Source organism: Synchiropus splendidus, chromosome 10 (genome assembly GCF_027744825.2).
Source record: "Synchiropus splendidus isolate RoL2022-P1 chromosome 10, RoL_Sspl_1.0, whole genome shotgun sequence".
NCBI lineage: Eukaryota > Metazoa > Chordata > Actinopteri > Syngnathiformes > Callionymidae > Synchiropus > Synchiropus splendidus.
Window position 1 is genome coordinate 7,167,309 of NC_071343.1, and position 21,968 is coordinate 7,189,276.

The window sequence follows — 21,968 nt, forward strand, 5'->3', positions numbered from 1 at the left end:
GTCTAATTTGCTCAAAATAATTCCATGTGTCATTATTATGAATTTCAAGTTCATATACATAAAACGGCATCTATTGAGTTTCAGTATGCAATACATAAAATACATTATATCACATTACATTAATACATAAATACGACTATATTTTTCTGAAATATACAAAAAACTAATTCAATTGTAAACAGGGCGACAAAGCCCAACAATTGGTAAAAAAAATGGTAGACATACTAAAAGCAATTACTTCAAAGTAAATGCACACACTGCCGTTACTCATAGGAAACACATTTATTTAAAATACAACTTTATTATCATATTAAAAACAAGATGAATACTTATTTTTTTAATGGCACTATACAAAGAAAAACTGTGGAATGCTGCATGACTTCTTGATGGGTTAAAGTTCGTCCCTTGTCAGCTGAAAAAGAGCAAAATCCCAGTATTTAGAGTTTAAAGAAGATGGTGAAAAGCAAGGTGGAGTGACTAGACGTGTGTCCGATACGACAGCCACTGACTTCTACCTCTGGTCGGTGACAGTGACACGGGAACAGGTCGTCACCGGGCTGCTCTACAAGCGTCATGCCCTTTCGGATCTTTGGCTCCGTCACTTGCAGTTTGGCATACTCCTGCAAAAGGTCATTGGAAAATGTGACAGACGTCGGCGGTAAAAAAGACTTTTATTAAAGTCATGTCAGACCATGAACAAGAAGAAAAAAATTGCTTCACCTGAAACAGTTTGATGTAGTAACAAAATATTGAATCTCCCATGAGATTGTTACGTGCAAATTGTTGGCCAGCCAGGGCGATTTTCTTCGCCTGAAAAGTGGCAAAATATTTGTTTAAAAAAAATAAATATTTGAACTCGTTTTTTGTGGAAAACTTCTTGGCAGGTTTCCCCGTCAGTCAGTATTAATTTGATATCACCTCGTTGTCGTGGTCTCTTGCCCACTGGACCTTATCCAGCAGGTCGGCAAGGTCAGCCCTGATCGGGATGTAGTGAACCCACGGCTGCAGGCCACCGTAGAAATGCTCATAGTAGCCAGACTCCTGCTTTAAAACAACGCTGTCTCCGGCCAGAAGGTACGGCAGGCGATATGCCGCAACGGTGCCATCGATATTAACTTGGTACTTGTACTGGAGGGAAAGAACATAAACATCAATGTTCGTGTTCAAAAAAACTAAAGAGAAGGTATTTTGTTAACACGCACACCTTAAAAAAGTCAAAAAAAGAGACATGTTTGACAAGCGGCCCGTATAGACTCTCATCGTGTTTAAAGAAGAAGAAGTTGGTGAAGGCGGCGTCGAGGACGTCGGGGTGCGCCCTCGAGAGCTTCACCAGCTCCAGGCGCTCCTGCCGACTGTCCCGTCCCCTCCAGAATGCAGTGGCGTTCTTCTCTGCCCACGGTGGCCCGGTGTTGGCCTGCACCGACATCATGTCCAAGCTCACTCTGAGGACAAAACCAGGGTCAAAACCAATTTCAGGAGTCATTATCCAAGCTGCATTTCAGGCTGACAAAATATTAGGCTCCTAATTGACTCTCTAACAAACATGCCAGAATAATAATGAGTATCCCAGCGTTTAAATCTGTTGCATTATTCATTGTGCAGGAGGGATCGTGTGCGATTGTGTCTTCGCAGAGAGTGATCAAGCACCGATATTCTGACAGTGATGCAAATCCCATCAAGAGAAAGGCTCGAAAGTATCACCTCAAATTTTAAATTCGGCGAGTCCGGTGCATGAGAGCTGTCACGTGACTGGCACGGAGAGTTTGCTAAGACTCCTCAAAAGTACCTTCCCATGGTTTCCAGGACTGACTCTGTGAGGTCATAGGTCGGCATCACGATGTCCCGCGTGATGTTGGATCCACACCAGGAGAAGATGGGGTGAATCTTATCCGACTGTTTCCTTTTCTCCAAAGGCCAGTCGCCCAGATTGACGAAAAACTCCACGTCAGGTAGCCTCACCTGGAGGAGGATCAGAGACCCAAATATTGCTCTGTTTCGATAAGCAGCTTTATTAAACGTACCTTCCGACTGAGTGACAAGAGGATAGAGTCCATGAAAATCCGGAAGCCGACATGTTCGCCCAATGTTTTGACGTAGACCTTAACAGGAAGACATTACAAAGGACTTTCAACAAAAGAAAAGCAGATTGTGTATCAGTGCGATACCGTCCTTTGTGGGCCGGGTGTGTTAAGCGACAAGGTTGTAAAATGACACAACAACTGTCTGGGAAAATGACATACGGCTACAATGTAGACAGATCACCGTTACAGAGTGTCTACCTTGAATGACTCCTACACTGGTATCATGAGGAAATAGAGCCCTTCAACACCTGTAAGTGCAGGTGTGTCTGACAGCTCCAGGGACCCATTAAGCTGTTAGACCTAGACATAACTGCTGTTCAGAGTAAGACAATGGAAATATATTGACACAGTAGAGTCTCACTCTGTGCGCTGCCGATGATATTCAGCCTTAAAAACTGTTGCGGAATATACCTTATTGTCTTTCACGGTGTAGTGGCAGAGGCTTTGCTGATGGCCAAATCGCTGCGGTATCTCCTGGGCGTTGCGATCAGGATCGACAGAGGAGTATTGGGAGAGGTCCTTGTCTATCTGAGGGAAGGACGGAGGGCAGTGCATGTCGGCCTCCCACACACGGACACTAGGCTGCGGGCAGTTGCAGCCTTCGTGGTAGACTGGACCTGCAGTTTACACGTGTCAGTTTGGTATAGAAAAAGCATGGTGGACTGTTTTTTACCTTTAAGCGTGTACGGCGACTTGGCAACATGTTTTTTCTGGAGAAGAATCTGGACTTGAAGGTCAGAGTAGCTGGCATACATTCTGTAGCGGACCAGGAAGGACCCATCCTGGCGGTCCAGGACTTGGATCCAAATCCTGGTGAAATGCTCGGACGGACTCACAATCTTCACCTCGAAAGTCTTGTCGCCAGGGGAGGAGGTCAAACTGCACAAAGGTGAGGATAAAGCTTCTTATATTCCGATGAAAACAGAAGAAAGCAGAGGCCAATTTGGGTCAGAGAATTGGTGATCATCCTGCAGGCGGAAAGAAATTAATAACACGATGAAACTGATCATGAGAAAGGAGTTTTCCCTCCTCTGGATAAAAGCAAACATGGGTGTGGGTGTCTTATATGACCCCAGGCGACGGCTTTCATGTCTGCTCTCTCACTATCAACTCGTTTCAAATGTCAGCCTCTTCGACTCGGGAAATGATTTACAACTGCCACTGTAACAGAGTACACACAATACTGTCTGCCCATTGTGGGGACCGGGAACAGTTTTGCAGTGGGATACGTCATTAAATAGATTACGTTCATGACAGCAGAGAATCTTTTGGAAACCACAATGGGAACTGGGTCATGGGAAACGATAAAATCGCTCCGCTCAATCTGTAATAAGAAATAACTGCAGAAATAACTGCGACTAACTGACCAGATAAACCTGTGTCGTCACATAAACACTTTGAGAGCAAATATACTGCAAAATAATTAGTATTCAACAAATATAGAGGGCTTTAAATCTAATATAATCTTGATTCTAATCGAAAAATACTTCATAGTGATTTTGCTGTAATGCGACTCTGGACGGTGAATTCTTCATAAGATTTTTATAGAGATATTTAAAGTGCCTTCTGGGCGCCTTCCTTTAGGGGTGTCTGGATCATGTCCAGCCGGGAGGAGGCCTCGGGGCAGGGCCAGGAGAGTCTCATGGTTGAGCTCGGACACAAACAACTAAATAAACACACAAGTCTGGAATACAAATTAAACCAAAGCAGGCTTCAAAAACACTTAGAATTAAACAGATTTTCAGATATGTGTTTTTAGTGCATCCTAGTGTATTTTTAAAGACATATTTTGGAATGCTGTGCTTATGAATAAGAATCAACATGTATAGGACATGTTTACATAGACATCTTTTCTCTCTGAATGGTTGTTTTATTTTGTTTTCGGTGGGTTTTTAAGAAACGCCGTGGATAAAAATCCAAATTGAGTTATATTACATCGCGAGCACCGGAATTATTAATCTTCTTAATAATTTACATCGTATGCGGCACTTGTACTTTTAATTTTTCAACAAAATTCGTGTTGGCGACGAAGAAATCTGGCTGACACGTTTACTTGACGTTCGTGAACGCATCATGAGGCGCAGCTGGAAACCCAGTAGCGAAACAGAAAACACGAGTGAAGACCAAACAACAGCGTTTGAAAATATGCATTTCATTGAGCGGACATGTTGGTGACACCTACTTTCTTCCCGAAGAATCCGCTGCTTGAATGTAGAAAAACCTGGCAGGCAGGACAACGTTGGTTTCCAGTCCTGGTCCCCACACCAAAGTTTTCGCTGGGCTGGGTGTCGGTTCGGCCCGAGCCAGGAGGAGTCCAGGTCCAGACAGCTCCGAGAACACGAGAAGAAACGACAGCAGGACGCCGAACTTCATGTTGTGCCGAAGATATTTCGCAAATGTAAGAGACTCAATGTCTGCTTCTTGGTAGTCCATGACAGCGGAGGCTACACTAGCGACAGCTAAACCGCTCAGCACAGTTTGTGAGTGACATTGTGACCCAGAATAACTGCGACCAACACGCGCTACATGTAACTTAGACGAGGTAACCGCTAGCTTTTCCACCAACTCCTGTCTCCAGCTGCACAACTATTGGAATGAATAAGAGGGCGGGACGAGCCAGATCCAACCTGCTGATTGGCTGCCGTGTGACGTAATCCGGAAGTAAAATCTCGGCAGAGGTAAAGACTTAAAAAGGTGCTGAATAATATAAAGCGCCATATTAATATCAGCATATATACATTTAATTTATGATAAATTATAATAATTTCAACTTAAATTAGTGGTAACATTCAATTCATTTTGCAGCATTTGAGAGGGGGGAAATCACTGTTTTCTTCCACTCATTTATTTATTTTATATATATTTTATTTTGGTTTAAAATTTGTTTTATTTGGAGCAATAAAAGACTCGTCTTAGATGTGTACATCAATCAATGTTTATTTCAGTTTGCATCAACATATGTTCAGTTCTTTATTTTTTTGCCAAGTAAATTCTAGTACATTATTGTAATATCAATTATAACCAAAAAAAAATGTGACAGAATTGATTGAAATAAGACAAACTTTGCTGCCATTATTGAAGAAACCAGAGAAATGATTTGTCAAGATACAACAGTGTGAAGATTGGTGGTTAAAGACAGAGCCAGGATAACAGCGAAACGGGTACAACATATACAGGGAAACTATCCCAGGAATGTATTCTTTTCGCCCCCAGAAGATTGAAATATACAGTTGATATATAAAAGAACATACTAACAAAACACCCTGTCAGTAGAAGTCTTTTTTTTTCATGATTATTTTGTGACTTTTCTCTGCTATTGAAAGAACTGCACTTCACACGGATGTCATCAACAGTACAGAGATAAGAGAGAATTTATTCATTCATGTTTAAGACACCTTAAATGACTCCAGATTCCATCAGTGTTGGGAGTGAAGCTGATGGGAACCAGGCGATTTTGTGGGGGGTGTTTTGAGTGTGCATATTTTAAGTGACGTCAGCACAATCAAAGCACAATGCTCCATATGTGTTGATGATAATGTGCATAAAGGCCTGACGTGTAAGACAGATATTAAATCCATCAATTGCTCTTGATTTTTCAGATTAATTCAAAATACAGACAAATACACAAAATACAAAATATCCTCCTTGGTTTCAGCTGTTTTCCCTCCAACCTGTGGAAACCCAATGACATGTACAACACAATCACAATTTGATACACGACCATGTATCATGAAACTGTTTTTTAAACATACAGGAGCCTTTCGTGATCAGGCCGCCACCATCAAATATAAGACTGCGACAAGAGGATATCATCAACAATATCGAAAATTGAACATATTTTCCTTCATTTGAAATTGCTGCAAATTGTTAAACACGTGTACATTGTTTTTTTGTCTTTTTCTTTTTAGCAATAATCACTGACTCACATTACTGGAGCAAAAAATACTGTCACTTCTGAACCATAAATGACTCACGATGGAGTTGGTTACATGGATGTGAGGCCTCTCCTAAGTCTGTGCGGGTTGACAATCACGATCGTGTGATCACAGACGGCCACTGTCTTGAAAATACTGAGAACGCACGAATCACCACTTGAAACCGGGGCCAAGAGATGAGAGGGCGCCTTTTGGATTTGATTGCTTTGGAAGAAAATGATGCGCTTTTATTTAAACATCCGTCGACTTGTACCGCTAAAGGCCAAAAATGGCAACTATCAAAAACAAAACACACCATTTGATCCTCACGTAATTCCCTTTTCAAAACACTGACGCATCATTTGTCTTGGTCAACAGTAAACACACGATGATAGCTCTTTGTTTTGCTCACCTTTTATGGCACATGATTTATACTTGACCCTATGCTATAGATACAAACAAACCATGTCCCAAAATACCTTTGAACTCTCGTAGCCTTCGCACACCACGTCCCCTTATTTCCGTCCACATCAATGTTTATTTCGCATTTTGTGACAAGCTGTAGCCGAAAAGCAGGAGCCTTGTGAAGAGAGTTTTAGTATCAATTCAATGTGTAGAAAGAGAGTTAGATAGAGCTGTGCATTGACTGTGTCAAGTAAGACGAAAAAAAAGATCAAAGGAAATAAAGAAATTTGGGAAAAAGAACACACGTTTTGGCTTAGTAGCAATGCAGTATACATTTCCCTTTTTATAGTTAGTTTTTTGTCAATATTTCAAAAAATATAAAGTTTTTCATAGTTTCTGTAGTTGGCGTATATAATTAAAGAAAATTATTATATTTGTATCATTTGTTAAAGTAGCATTAAAGTAGCATGCTGCTTTTTACTATGGCAGTTTGATATTTGTTATAGTCATCCAGTTGTTTATCATGCATTTCATGTTGGTTTCTTAAATTTTTGAGTATCTACACAGTGAGGTCCAGAAAACCCAAAAACATTCTGGCACGCAATGACCTGTCCATTAGTTTCTACATGGTTTTCAGTCCCTTCGATCATCCCTCCTTCCTTCCTTCCTTCCTTACTACATGTCTAGACAAGACACTCTCCTGTCCACGTCCTTCGACAGTGTGACGTCGTCGCACTTGTTGTCGGCCCAGAAGCCATTAAGACAAAGTCACTCTCGAGTCCTTCCTTTAATTGCTCCCGTCTGCAGAGTGAAAGTCCCCTCCCTGACGTAAAGCTTTCAGCAATCCAAGGGTCACCTCCGTCGCCTCCTTCTGCTCTCAGAATTGGTACCACTTCTTGTCTTTGCACTTCAACATCAGCTGAGGAAAGAAAAGTGTGTCAATAATGTTCTCATTCCAATGACTGTACATCCATCCATCCATCCAGGTGTTAACCCATCCCTCCCTCTGGCTGTCTGTCCATCCATCTATCCGTCCGTCCACTCATTCCTCCAATAAAGCCATGTGTCCATCTTTCTGTCCATCCATTATCCATCCACCCATTCATCCATCCATCCATCCACATGTCAATCCATCCCTCCCTCCGTCTGTCCATCCATCCATCCATCCTCTCATTCCTCCAATAAACCCATGTGTCCATCTTTCTGTCCATCCATTATCCATCCACCCATTCATCCGTCCATCCATCCACATGTCAATCCATCCCTCCCTCTGGCTGTCTGTCCGTCCATCCATCCGTCCGTCCACGCATTCCTCCAATAAAGCCATGTGTCCATCTTTCTGTCCATCCATTATCCATCCACCCATTCATCCGTCCATCCATCCTCATGTCAATCCATCCTTCCCTCTGTCTGTCCGTCCACCCATCGGTCCTCCAATAAACTCATGTGTCCATCTTTCTGTCCATCCATTATCCATCCACCCATTCATCCGACCATCCACCCACATGTCAATCCATCCCTCCCTCCCTCTCTTTCTGTCATCCATGTCTTTCCATTAATTCGGTAAATCTTTCTGTCTGTCTATCATCCATCTGTTCATCCGCCCATCCATCCAATAAATCATCCGTCCATCTGCCCATTTATCAATTAAATCCATCCATCCAACCCAGTTAAACCCATATATCCGTCCATTCATCAGTTAAATCCATTTGTCCATCCATTTGTCTATCCAGCCATCCATCCATCCATCCAGTAGATCCACCCGTCCATCTGTCCATTCATCAGCTAAATCCATCTATCTATTCATCCATCCGTCGTCCATCAATTAAATCAATCCATATGTCTGTCTGTCCATCCATCCATCCATCCATCCATCCATCCATCCATCTATCTACTAAATCCACCACTCCATCTGTCCATTCATTAAAATAAATCCATCTATCAATCCATCCATCCATCCATCCGTACCTCATGAGCGTGCTTGGAGAAGGTCTCGGCACTGGTCATCATCAGGGCAGTCCGCTCCTCCAGCTCTCCAAGTCTTTGGCCTCTCTCATCAAGAGCGATGCGAGCTCTGGCCAGTTCGCCCACCACACCACTAGCGGCCACCTTCATACCCTCGACACCCCCCTGACCGGGAATGTGTTGAGCCAGGCTGCGGGAGGCTTTGCCAGCAGCTGCTTCACCAACTGAGTGGCACATCAGATGGACATTAGTTTAATGACCCAAACGTTAATGACGATGGAAACTTACAGAGCTCTTCTCTGTCGAACGTGTGAGCGTTTCCTCCAAAGAAGCCCTTTAGGAAGCCTCTGTTCTGGGCCTCTGGTGTTTCAATCGGTACAAACAGCTCGCCCAGCATATCCTAGCAAGACAGCATTGATCTTTTTACCCCTGGAATCTCATGTACCCCAAATTATTAGCACATTTTTAAGGCAACTCATCATAGACAAATAGGTTGTATCAGCTGAAAATGATATCCTGCGCAAGTACTTGTCTGACCAGAGGGTGGCAATAGAGTAGCAGCATCATGCCTGAACTGGTTTTTGCAGTGAGGCTCACAGTAGAAAACAACTCATCTAAATATATATTTATATATACAGCACCAACGTGGCATGTATTGTCAACAGCAATCCCACCATTGGAAACAACAGCACAAAGAACACTGTGAAAAACAAACAGCCATTGTGCAGAATAAATACACAAACCTGAGAACGGCTATGACGAAAATAACACAGTATACAGTGAGTCAAAGCATTTCCACAAATACAGAGAAAGTGCAGCCCTGACCTGTAGGTTGTCAAACATCTCCTGGCTGTAGGTAATTCTCTGGATCTCTGTCGGGGAGCTGAGATAAAGTGCCTGCCCCCCATTGGTGAAGCAAAAGGTTCTCGCAATGCGCATGTCAGTCAGAGGCAGGTAATTTACATCCATCAGAGGTCTGAGACTGGGTAAACTGTGAAGAGGAAGCAAGGGCTCAAATGAATTCTGATTTCACCCTGGACTTTTTATTACAAACTAAAATGATGTTTATTTCCCTCCCCTTCACTGTGTTGTGTACTTCAAAATGTAGTGTTTGCTAAAGAGTCAATTTGCAACTGAAAAATCAATCGAAAATAATGTTCTCAACACCAAATAACACACCCATCACTTCAGGAAAAGTATTTGGTGTTTGAGCATGAAGAAATTATTCTAAGTGATGCATAAGAAGGAAAAATTGTGAAAATAATTCCTTTTTTATGTTGTATTTTTATTTTTTGTATTATTACTTATTGCTTTTGTATGCACATTCCACTATCCTCCATTTGTCATTTTTATTTTTGAAAGAGGTTCAGATAAACAATATATGTAATATATATAATATAACAATATATTCAACATGCATTTTCAAAAAAAAAAGAAAATCTTGAAAAGCAACTGCAAAATCCATCTTGAGAAGATGAGCGTACATTGAAAATCTCTGGCTGAATTAATGTACTAGTCCTTGTTTTGAGTGCGAGACTTTGTTGCATGCAAGAACGTAGGCATTTACTATGCCAACCTTTGATAAGAGGAATCTGAAGGGTGCATCACAAAAGACATATTTGACATGAGAGGTTTGTAGAAATCAATAGCTCACATTCTCATGCCTGATCTGAGTGTTGAGGTGTGTTTTTTCCTCAATTCCGATTTAGTAATTTCAATAGATTATTCTTGTTCATAATCATGCTGTCACCCCAACATCCTCTGCTTTTACACCCAAACATGCCTCACTCACATTTGCAACGACTTATAATATAATAATAATATAATATATTATAATATATATAATATATTATAACATAATCGTAAACAGTACGTGGTCATACCTGAGGGTCATGACATGTCCATTAGCACAGAAGCAGGCGAGGCACACACTATTCGACACGGACACCACGTCGGCCCGCAGGACGAAAGACGACTCGGTGATGTTGTGGACGAACAGACAGGACTGTGAGGGCATCAGGAAGACTTTGGCCTGCCTCTCTGAGCACACCACTGCCAGATGCCCCTCTCCGCAGGCGTCCTGGGATGAGGAGGGGGAGAAGTTGACCAGTTTCCTCCGCCGCGGTCGGTCGGGGTCCTCCGGGGCATTGAGATCCCGCCAAACTTCATAGGGGCTTTGAATGTGCGCGCCCATGCAGTCCATGAAGCCAAAGCGCAAAACTGAGCCCTTCAGCATCAGAACAGCTCCTGGGAAGGAGAAGAAGAGACAGCTTTGGTAAGTTTTGTCTTCGGCTGATTTTTATTTTTTTTATTCTGAAGTGAGACCCCCGCTTTAAAAGCCCAGTTGTTGATGCCTATTTCCATGCAAAGCGGGGAGCCAGGCCCCTCACACAGCAGGCCTGCCGCACTGCTAAATGCATATCAGAATACCACAGATTTGTTTGGCCAACACAAAATCTATGCCGCTTCCTGAGCAGAAGGAAGCCAAATTATGAGCAGGCATGACATCTGCCTTCGCTGTTTCCCATGACAACAACATCTCAGCAAATGCAATCACTCGGAATGAGACGGGAAGGTTTAGTCGCGTCAGAAGTTTGGTATTATAACCTTGAACGTTCTCTGAGCTCTTAGCTTAATGGTTTGCTTCGCGTTCATTTCCAAAACTGGATTGATTGAAAATGTATTTAAGAGCCGATCAGAGAGAAACAGAAAATTGAATTCGATTAATAATTAAAGGGGCCATATTAGGCTCCTCTGTGTTTTAAATGTCATCTGCAGCGATAGCAAGTCGAAGCATCGCTGGTACATACAGTATACTGAAGTGTGAAAGACGTTATTTACACTTGAAAAACAACTAATATGGCGGCGACAAATCGCTTCATTTAGCAGGTTCCTTTAGACTTCAGAAGCCATTACGTCGAGCGATGGGTAGATGAGGTATCGTGAAACAGTATTGCAGGGAGTGAAACAACGTCCTGATTTTCTGAGGCCACTTGATGGCGCTCTTGGTTTAGAAATGACATGAGGCTTCATTGAAGTAGTTGTTCAAGTCCAAATATTTTACAACAAACAGTGCCATCTGGTGGCCTGTGAAAATCTGTTTCATGAAACCTCATCACTTATTATATCCTAAGGCCGAGCGTAATAAAAGCTACCGTAATTTCCAGACTATCGACTGCACTGGAATATTAGCCGCACCCACTAAATTTAAGAAGGAAAATAGATCTTGTTCATACATAAGCCGCGTCGGTCTATAAGGCACAAGTGCAGTGGTGCTGTCTGCGCAGTGGACAGGTCAGTGTTGCACCGACTTAAAAACGCTTTTCAAAACTTTTGAAAACGGGGTCCAGCATCCAGAGTGAGGAAATAGCGGGAACAAGCTGTGTAATACGACACACCTTGATGTATCCACACTGCTCTCACAAAAGACAAGGTGCAGCTCTCCAGCCGGGATCAAGTGAACATCCAAAACCCTTGTCGCTTGTGCTCACGTCGGACTTTTGAGCCGAACGCACTTTGTCTCGAGTCAGCGTCTCACATCTTTTAATCACATTAAAGCCCTCAAAAATGCACTGTTTTCTCCCACATGCCCAAAGTTCTGACATCACTGCTGGTCTCAGCAGCTGCTTCTCAATTCCAGACCTCTAGGAGATCGACTTTGTTAATGGAGCTATGGACACGCAGGCGAAAACAGCGCATTTTGAGTGCAACAGGGAACGTCTCGGCTCTCCCTAAATCACTGTCTCAGTTGAGAACATCATGTGATTTCAACGATACACAAAACTATGAGTTAAAATGCAGCAGTATTATGAGATGACACGTGAGTTAGTCTTGTTTAACAAGACAAATACAATGCACTATTTTGAATCTATGCTATTCTATTAGTATTTGATCATTGATAAAAAAAAAAAAGCCACAATAGGGCCCCTTTAAAACGTCTTTGAGACAAAGGATTTGAGACAAAGGAAAGCACACCACCCCTAAACCCAGTGCAAACCCAAGCAGGATTCAAACTCTCTCAGCCTGGACTCACCGCTGGGGCCGATGGTGACCTGCTCCTCCATCCTCTCCTCCTGATCAGTGGGGATGGACATTGGGATGAGTAAGATCACCCCGAGGCTGGTGCCCACCCATAAACACGGGGTAGGCAGGGGATCGCTCTTACGGCCGTAGGACTCTCCGAACTGCAGCGTGGTGATCGCCTCTTTGGTGTCGCGGTCGATGCTGGACACGCTGGAACTACGTGAGCGACTGAAGGAGTTTTCACGACTCTCTGTGGCAGCGGCCCCCGCAGCCAGAAGCATGGACAGAAAATAATGAAGAGGAGACACATGTGAATCGTGAAGAGGGGCTGGTTCGAGTGGGAATGTGCTGACTCACTCATTGTATGAGGACATATAATGGGTTACTTTACTGACTCCATTTAAGCTCCTGGTGAGAATACTCAACAGATGATGAGCTACTGGTGATGAGACAGACTACAGTTTCCAGTCGCCAGGTTGCAAAAAGCAGAGTTAAATACACACCACCCTGAGTGGTGGGAGTTCAAATAAAAGTTCAAGGAATTAAAGTCTGAGGCAAAAGTTGAGTGCCTAATTAAGTCGGCCTTCACTTGAAAAAGGAAACTTGTTCTTGAATAAAGTCAGTAACATAAGCCGCCGACAGAAAGTTTTGAAACACAGAGGTGGATAAAGTGTTCGCCAACAAGACAAGTGGAAAGTGCTCAGCGACAGCGGCATCAGACACGGGCATTGATGAACTGAAAAGCAAAGTTATTACAACATATTCGAGTATCAAAGCATGAACGTGTTTTCAGTGCGAATGCAACCTGGAGACAAACTTAAATACAACACACACAGACACTTGAGTGCAACCCATTTAAGACCTCCATTGTGTACTTAAAGTGCCCATCACAGAAGGATTTCGATATCGCAGCATTTGTGAATTATTTAGACCTCGGCAATGTGCAGTCCTGCATTCCCAAGCTAATGTTGTGCAGAGTGCAGGCTTTTATGTAATGACATTCAGACGGGTGTGGACACACATCAAGCTAATGTACGTATGTTTTGACATGTGTGCTATTCTGAGGAACATTTCAAGACGTATGAGGCGCAGGCTTTCCAGTCGCAAAGTGCAAAAGATGGGGGTTTTGAGAGATACCGAATGCCATGTCATGCCTGTGAGACATACTCCGGGGGGAATGGAAGCGTTATCATACTCCTGGACTGCTCTGCAAGCACTCCCAGGCATGTTTTAGACGAAACAGGGCAAGACGAACTGACATACTGAGTGACGGATGGACGTACGTACGTATATTTATCAGCACTTGATGGGTTTGCAGCCCAGTTTCCCTTACCTCTCTCGCTCCAGGAGTAGGGAGTGGTGGTGGTGGTGGTGGTGGTGTGGTGCTCATCATGGGAGTACATAGTGACTCCATGTAACTGCTGAAGCATTGCCCTTCTGGATGCATAACCTAACCATGCCCCATGACATCAACCCACCACAAAACCCACATTTCCCAAATGCCCCCCCCAACACACACACACACACATACACACATCCATGTAAAAACAAACCAGCATCCATCCAGCCAAAAAAACAGACGAGACAGATAAACAGCAGCGACCGGAAAGATGACAGAAAGGGGGAAAGAGAAACAGATTGAAATAAATGCGGGGCGATGGCTTCAAATATTTACAGAGCTACAGAAGATGGCAGCTTGTTTGCTCCTCCGATGGCTATGAACAAGCAGATCAGCCTCCTCCTTTAGCTCATCATTCATTTCTACTGCACTTTTATATCAATATTTCCGCATCACACGACCTGAACAGCAAAGATTTTAGCCAGATCCATTGTGGGGCTGGCTAATAAAAGCCAGGCTCAGTGGAGCCCTGACAGGACAGAGAGACCCCAGGGAGAGGCCTGACAGGGAACCAAAGGGAGAGAAGGCAATGTCAGAAAAGTGGTGAGGAAAAGCGACAATATATACAGCGCTACACGCACACACTGCGCCATCTCTAGAGACAGCCTGCTAGGAACATTGTGCACTGCAATAACATTATGTAATAGCATTTTAATATAATAAATGCACAAGTATTATGATTGGAAATTGAAATATATTTTTTTTATTTTATGAGAGGTGAGACTTGGTTTGAAAAAAGATCTAATAAATGTATTTGTATGACCAAGTTGACATGCCAATGAGGGCATTCACTCCTCTAAGTTGACATGGAAATGCAGGGTTTTCAGCCAGGATCTTTTGAAAACACATTTGTCTGGCTGGATACGCAACTTCAGTTCCGCGAGCAACAGACTTCAGCGATTATGATGTTTCTGTTGGGATTTTTCATCATCATATCCACCTCCATGATGTGTTATTGGCCTTCCGCATGTGTCGATGTTTCCACTTTGTTTCAATACGTTTGATCACATGATATTTCATCTTTAAACAGAGATCGATTTTCTGAAGCCATGGCGGCGCACTACGACGAAGCAAAAACCCTGCGCTGAGCGTTTCATTTATTATTTTGACAATCAATTGAAATCAATGAGTTAAAGTCCTAATTTTGATATCGAAATTATTTTCTTGGGATATCTGCAGTTTGAAGGCAGGGAGGGAGTCCAAGCCATCACAATAACATCCGAGTGCCACAAAGGTTTTTCTTTCCACAAGACACACTGTAAAGCAATTGTATCCATTTACGCGTTTAATATCTAGCATCTGTGCCGGCCGTAATTCGAGCTCACTTTCCCTGTCATTTCCATCCGCTCTCTTCTCGCCTGCCGCATGCCGGCCTCATTAACATCGTCCTCATCTCTGCCACCGTTTTTTGACCTTTAATTACTCCAGTGATCCTGCTGGCTCTTCGCTGTGGTGAGGCAGCGCAACCGATAAACAACAGAGAGAGGAAAGCGAGACAGAAGGCCACAGTTCGAGGAGCTCCTCCACGACTGTCACGAAAAGCATCCGCGGCTCGCTTAGGATGGTTTTACATACACATAAAGACCGCTTGTTCCGAATGAACTGTATCTGAGAGAGAAGCAAAACGTACATGGAAGCTTAATTCAAAGCCCATGATATAACCTTATATATAGATATAAGCCCTTTTCAAGCCTACATCCAAGCCATTGAAGAGAGGGTTAATAAAGCTTTTGCCCTGTGGAAATGGAATATAAGCATCGACAGAACAGCTCTTTTTTTCCCCCCTTCAATTTCCACTTTGCCATGCCGATGATGAATTAGAAATTCCATTCAAGATCAAGGAGGGAGGAGCTAGAATGTCCAAATACTTAAAAGAAGTTGAATAAGGATCCCATGACCTTTCTTTATGTCATGCGAGGCACATCGCGGGAGAGGAAACCACAAGAGTAAACCAGATGTAGATGGTTCATCTCCCCAGCACAGACACCTGCAACTGTTTTATCTCTATTTTATCATGTTTTAATGCAGTGAATAAGTTTGTGTTTTGAGAACCATAAAGATTTTTCTTATACAGCAGGTAAAATTGAAATAATTTCCAGACTATAAGCTGGCATTGTTTTCTCATGGTCTGAACGTTGCGTCTTATATGACGTGACTAATATATAGATTTTTACAGGCTAAAGAGCATCATGCTGCCAAACTGTTGAGGCTCATCATAGCACACCAATGAAATCACAGGCGTTTTATTTACCTTAAAGCATTCAAAATGTCTGAGAAGCAGCAGCTGAGACCGGCTGAGGCGTCGTAAATAAGGACATGTGGGCGAAAACAATGCATTTTGGGTGCTTTAACTTAAACAAAAGACGTAATGAGTTCATGACTCAAGTGCAGAACATTGCTGAGGTTGTTTCATGAGTCACTCTCAATACTGGAGCCCGTTTTCAAAACTAGTTTAGAAGTGATCCTCATGCATGTTTAAGCCAGGTGCAGCACTGACCTGTCTACGGCGCAGACAGCACCACTGCATCCACGGCTTATAGACTGGTGCGGCTTCGATATGAGCAAGGTCTGTCTTCCTGCTTAAATTTAGTGGTTGTGGCTAATATTCCAGTTCACTCTATAGTCCAGAATTTACGGTAAATAAAAAAAAAAATATATTATTATCAATAATTTTTTGGGACGCAATTTAATTCTGAGAAAAAATACTGAAGGGCTGTTATGTAGGAACATAAGCCTCAAGCATCATGCCAGGAGGAGAAGCATTCTACAACTGATAAAACTGATAAAATCATCAGTTTCATATGCAGAAATTTTCATTTGTTAGGAGTAAAAGAAAAGAAAAACATTTCCCGGTCAGTGATGGTCAACACAAGCATCAGTCAGGGATACAATGCAAGGGACAATTCTTGCATGTATAACTCTGTTCCTGTACATAAGTCTTCAGATATACTAATGCAAGAGACCTAGGCTTGAGTAAGATGATGTTCATAGTGTCATTTAATTGAGCTATATTCACTGACGTGTTGCAACAATAGCTGGCATTTTTAGTGAAGCTTGACCAACTTCCTACTGTTGTATCATTTCAAAGGTTAAGATAAAACTACTTACAACTTCAAATCATTTTTAAACGTAGCCTTTCTTGTTATCAAAACCTTTATTGTTTTGTTGACCTCTGTCGCCCGCTAGCACTGACAAATACGCATCTTGCATTAGCATAAATCTCTTAATACTGAGGGATGTCATGCACTTGGATGGAGGGATGTTAGACAGGTTAGAGGAAGGGATGAGCAAGCACACACCTTCAGTGTGGGACACAGGCAAAGAGATCTCCATGCAAGCAGCCGACTGGGCCTTTCGGAATGGCGGTCGGCCGGGGCCTCTGCGTGTAAGCCGTGGCCCCTCAGGACCCATCGGGTTGCGAGGCTTCCCCGCCGAGCAGGGCTGGGAGGTAGGGCTAGTGCAATGTCCATTGACATGATCTGCAACAACGGTAAAGCATTAGCAAACAACACAAAAGGGAAATCATGTCACATTCTTACATCTGTCCCACTTCGGCAATATCCATCTGCACACGTCATACAATACTGAGAGGAAAGACATTTTTTGTGTTGGGAAAATAAATGTAATTATAGAATTAAAGTCAGTGTGACTCAGTATTATATAGAGCGACCTGTAAAGATGGATATTCTTCTGCCATGATCAAAGGGCAAGGCATTGTTCAAAACTCATTTTGTCAGCAGAAAGAGATGGGATATAAAAGAGGGTAGAGTGAGTGAGCAAGCCTGAAGAGTGAGTTAGTACTGCAAGGAGAGATGCTTGTTCGACAGAAGATAATGCACAGGCAGGTTGTGTTAGAGGTTTTGATCCGGAATGGAAGCAGAAACTCGGGATGGAACTAGAAAGAGGAGACTGTTTCACCTGGTGCTGTTCAGGAAGATTATGTGTGGTCCTATTACAACATCAAAGCCTTTTCCATTTCATCAAACCAATGCAACTGGTGGAAAGAAACACCAAAATACGTCGACAAGAATTTCATTCATTCATTCAGCTGAGACAGTTGTTCATCTATTCATGACTCTAGATATACTGACTAAAAAAACGACTTTTTCAATATCCCCTTTCAGTGTGATCCACTCTACTCCCCCCATTACATACAGGAAACTACTGACTTTAAAATAATATAATTTGGAAGAAAAAAAACTCTCCAAAAACCCAACCCAAAAACAGTTTTGATGACAAGCGGCGCAACCCCATAGGATGTCATATTTTTGGCCCAGGAGTCAATGCTGACATAAAAATAAGTAAATAAATAAAATAACTAAATTGTCAAAATATCTAATTCTCGTCCAAACTTTGGGTAGATATTTTTTTTTCCTGACTCAGCATCAAAATGAATCACCAACACAACCACATGCAAGTTAACTACCCACTAAGACAAACCTAGACGTCGACCCTACCCTATGTTTTCTGTTTAGCCTTCTGAAAATGAAGGACCAAGACAAAGTCAGCAGTTTTTCAAATAAAAAAAAAAGACAAAATAACACTGTGTTGCAACACTACTCACTCCCATGGCATAAAATATTGACGATTGTAAATGTGACTTTTTGTTCTATACCGACGACAAAGGCAGCCTTCAGCGTTGCATGTTGCACATTAGGTTTCCACATGGGACACAGCACCCCTAAGCATCACTGTAGGTTACCTTTGTCGTCAGTATAGGATGTGAAAGTCCACTTTTCTGACGTCTACATAATCTGCCACGGAAGTGAGAATGGGTTGTTCAAACGCTTTTTTTTTTTCACTCGGCATGCTATTTGAAAATAGGTTTATAGGTATTTTCAAATGTGTTTTGGCGACACTTGCATCCGTGTGATCGTTGTTGCAAAAAACCACTTCCCACCTACATGTCACCAAAAAAGTAGGTCAACCAGGGTGGGTCTAAAGTTAGAGCAAAGTAAAAGGGTGTATCGGAGAGGCAGACATTTTTTTTTTTTTAAGTATGCACAAAAAGGAGTTGTCGCCGTCTTTGGGTCCATCAGTACGTTCAGAGGTACTGACTTTTCCCTCCTAGTCCCAGAAAAATCTGGACTCTATGGCAGGAAACACAACCCTTTATATTGACATTCTATGCAAATCAATCGCTTCTAAATCGTACTCATTTGGTGTGCATGAATGTATTTGTATTGAACTTATAAAGCAACACGTTGCTCCACCAAAGCAAGAAGCTAGATAAGTGACTAGTGCTGCCTTTACAGGCCACAAGCTGAAGCATGAAACTTGTTTTGAGCCTCACATAAGCATGAAATTGGTGCATAGAAGATGTGGTATTAGGCTGTGTCCCATTCCTCACCCTAACACTAGCAGTTAACACCAGCACTTGGTTTTGAGTGCCCTCCACTATGAAGTGCCCTCCGACGACAAAGTGAAGTGACATGACGTCCCTAAGAATTGACACACTTCATGACGTCACGTGTAAAGACAACGTGTCATTGGCTGCCTGTGCTTATCGAGTGTTGGAGACGTTTTGGAAATGCTAGTTTTTGCAACCTCTTGCATCAGCGCTGATCATCTTACTTGGTTTAGTGAACCAACGGAGAAGAAATGGGCGGAGCCAAAGCCGGCTCCGCCGCTATGTTGCGGTGATCGATCTGTTAGAGGAAGGAGGATGTTAACGTTAGATGCTAGCTGACTGTTTTATGTAAAGAAGAAATAAAAACATGCTGTTTTACATACATGTTGTATTGTTCATGTTGTCGGACACGGTCGACCATTTGGGTCGCAAAAGTGTGATACGAGAGAAAGTCAACAAACGGAAGAGTAGTCCACGTTGCTAAAATGTCCCTCTTGTCCAAATCCAACATTGTTTTGAAATAAAGTACTTTGGTGTCCTGGAAATCTATCCACACTTCATATTCCCACTTGGTTTCAAGTCAGCTCCGGAGCTCCCTCGGTTTGAAGGGATCATTTCAAGTGGTCAAAGGCGTGTCCCTCAGTCTTAGGACTATTGGGACACACTACACTGACACGTGAACACGCAAAACCCACTGTAAAAAATGAGAGTTAGGGTGAGAAATGGGACACAGCCTTACTCCCGAGTGGAAAGTGCTAAGGAGACAAACTCCAACGCTATATTTTGTTGTCATCATGTGAGATGTCATAATACAAATAGAGTAACATGGTAGCACTATCACATAGGAAAAATAATGACTATAAAATTCTAAAATAACTACTCTTAGAAATAACACCTGCCAGGCGGAGAAAATGTTGAGGTGAAGAAAAAGGAGAGAATATATGAGACACCGCAGAAGCAGAGAGAAGGCGATCCTGTGGTCGTGACGTGAAGCCAGTTACACACATAAGGAAGTTGGCTTGCTGCAATGTGAGATGAACCAGTCAAAGATAATGGTCCAGTTGAGATGGTGGCGATTAAAAAACAATCCAATTACTGTCAGTGGAGGAAAGCTTGAATAAAATCAGAGGATGATCCAATTATGATATCTAGTAGCGCATGAGTTAGAAATCACCTTTAGAAACACTTGCAAAATGTAGAGGGCACAAACACATAAGATAGCAATCCAAAACAAGGAAAGAAGGAAACAATCAAAAGGGAACATGGGGACCTTGCTGAACAGGAATGAGAAAGATTTGACTCAAGGAACAGAACGGCTCAGAAAAGATGGGAAAAAAAGCTAGTTTACTTCAACAAATAAAAGCGTCTGGCTTTCGCCTACCGTACCAAGATCAGTCTTAAGATCTGTTGGCAGACTTAACTTTCTGCCGGGGCCCCTGACTGGAACAAACAGGAGACAGAGAACCGGTTAAGGAAAATAAAGAGGGGTTTTGACCTGAAGCACATTAAGGCAAATTAAAGAACAGAAAATAAAAACCAACCCAAAAATGAACCTTAACATGCAAGTTTTTTTTTTTGTGTCGTCTCCGGCCTCATCAATCTAAAAAGTCTTTTATGGTGACAGTTAAGGCGGCACCCTATTAATCCTTTTTTATTCGATTCAACGTATTGCCTCTTTTGAAGGGAGGGTCATTTGTGGTTTAAAAATATGACCCAATTAGATTTTTAGATTCATTCTGAATCATTGAAGACAGAGTTTGGTTGTATAATTCCTATGTAAAAAACATGGCTATGCACCAGTAATAAATTGAACATTTTAAGATGAATTGTTAATAGATATTGAATTTTTAAGAGCCTCATTCCTAATAGCATCGCAGCTAGCCTAGTGGCGCAGCGTTAACTGTCGGTATCTCCCATTAATAATTGACTTATTGGATTTACACGTCCAATCGGATGAGATTGCTGAGGCCCGGAGTGTTTGACACTGAGGGTAAACAATAGATGGGTAAAAGGGTCAACGTTTCAATATAAATAAATCCTCTCTCAGCAAAAACAATCGGATAAAACATTTTGCAAGCATTTTGCAGTAAGCAGAGAACTGCAAAGGTCATACTTGAGATGGCATGAGTCAGTTTCCTTTTCCGAAAATGTTCATGTGATGCTTGACAGAAAATAAGTCACTGGATGTAGCCATTGGCAGCTTGCTGTATGATCCTGGTATTCAGTGTGTCATGTATTTTTCAAATGGAAATATATGAAATAAGTGTTTTTACAGGAAGAAAAAAGTTCACACGTGTTCAGAAATATAAACCCCAAAATAACCATCTGGAATCTGTAAAGAAATATATGTTTTTTTCATAATAAACACAGCAATTCTATGACCTCAGCATTCAAATCAAAACAACAAGCTCCTGCAACTATTTACATAGTGCTTAAAGTTGTCTTGAGAAAGCTTATTTAGATGGAAAAGGTGTTCCAAGTTTTGCATATTCACATCTTTATTAGCATGAGTAATTTGCTTGTATACAGCAAAAAACCCAGCTGTCTTTTCAGCACCACGTTGGCCACTTAGTCCTGCCATCTGTGGTGCTGTTAGGAAGTCCTCACAAGGATCGCATCATAGGTCAGCAGGAGGACCGCGAATGGAATTCTGAAATTTCACTTCATGATGCCCCGGAAGCAAAGGACATGAACGTGCAAGGCGACTCCTAACAGAATGCTGAGGTCACAGATGAGGATTTCGAGCGACTGAAGCCAACCACAATATTGAACGGTGTGGTGGGCACACATGAGCCACCGCCATAACCCAAGAAGCCGTGCAGTTATTGAGA

The 21,968-nt window shown here is 42.3% G+C and overlaps 2 protein-coding genes across 15 annotated transcripts in view; both read right to left on the bottom strand.

Moving 5' to 3' along the window:
- Positions 1 to 269: 269 nt before the first annotated feature.
- On the bottom strand, positions 270 to 4,680 carry poglut2 (protein O-glucosyltransferase 2). The gene is made up of 10 exons (XM_053877304.1): positions 4,264 to 4,680; positions 2,755 to 2,960; positions 2,493 to 2,698; positions 2,022 to 2,099; positions 1,787 to 1,959; positions 1,205 to 1,442; positions 919 to 1,128; positions 721 to 810; positions 516 to 620; positions 270 to 412 (listed from the first exon to the last, which is right to left on the bottom strand). The coding sequence occupies exons 1-10, from the start codon at positions 4,512 to 4,514 to the stop codon at positions 392 to 394; spliced, it is 1,578 nt and encodes a 525-aa protein (XP_053733279.1). The 5' UTR covers positions 4,515 to 4,680; the 3' UTR covers positions 270 to 391.
- A 326-nt stretch (positions 4,681 to 5,006) lies between these two features.
- stxbp5l (syntaxin binding protein 5L) overlaps positions 5,007 to 21,968 on the bottom strand; it is a 96,117-nt gene continuing 79,155 nt past the window's right edge. For 4 of the 14 annotated variants that reach the window (XM_053878237.1, XM_053878233.1, XM_053878234.1 and 1 more), the window contains 9 exons: positions 20,524 to 20,577; positions 17,087 to 17,266; positions 13,722 to 13,838; positions 12,399 to 12,638; positions 10,249 to 10,612; positions 9,191 to 9,356; positions 8,654 to 8,765; positions 8,369 to 8,589; positions 5,007 to 7,319 (listed from right to left, as the gene is read on the bottom strand). In XM_053878237.1, the coding sequence (XP_053734212.1) occupies positions 7,278 to 7,319; positions 8,369 to 8,589; positions 8,654 to 8,765; positions 9,191 to 9,356; positions 10,249 to 10,612; positions 12,399 to 12,638; positions 13,722 to 13,838; positions 17,087 to 17,266; positions 20,524 to 20,577 (1,496 nt within the window). In that variant the 3' untranslated portion in view covers positions 5,007 to 7,277. The remainder of the gene's footprint in view (positions 7,320 to 8,368; positions 8,590 to 8,653; positions 8,766 to 9,190; positions 9,357 to 10,248; positions 10,613 to 12,398; positions 12,639 to 13,721; positions 13,839 to 17,086; positions 17,267 to 20,523; positions 20,578 to 21,968) is intronic. The other 10 variants (XM_053878238.1, XM_053878236.1, XM_053878232.1 and 7 more) reach the window with 5 other exon arrangements.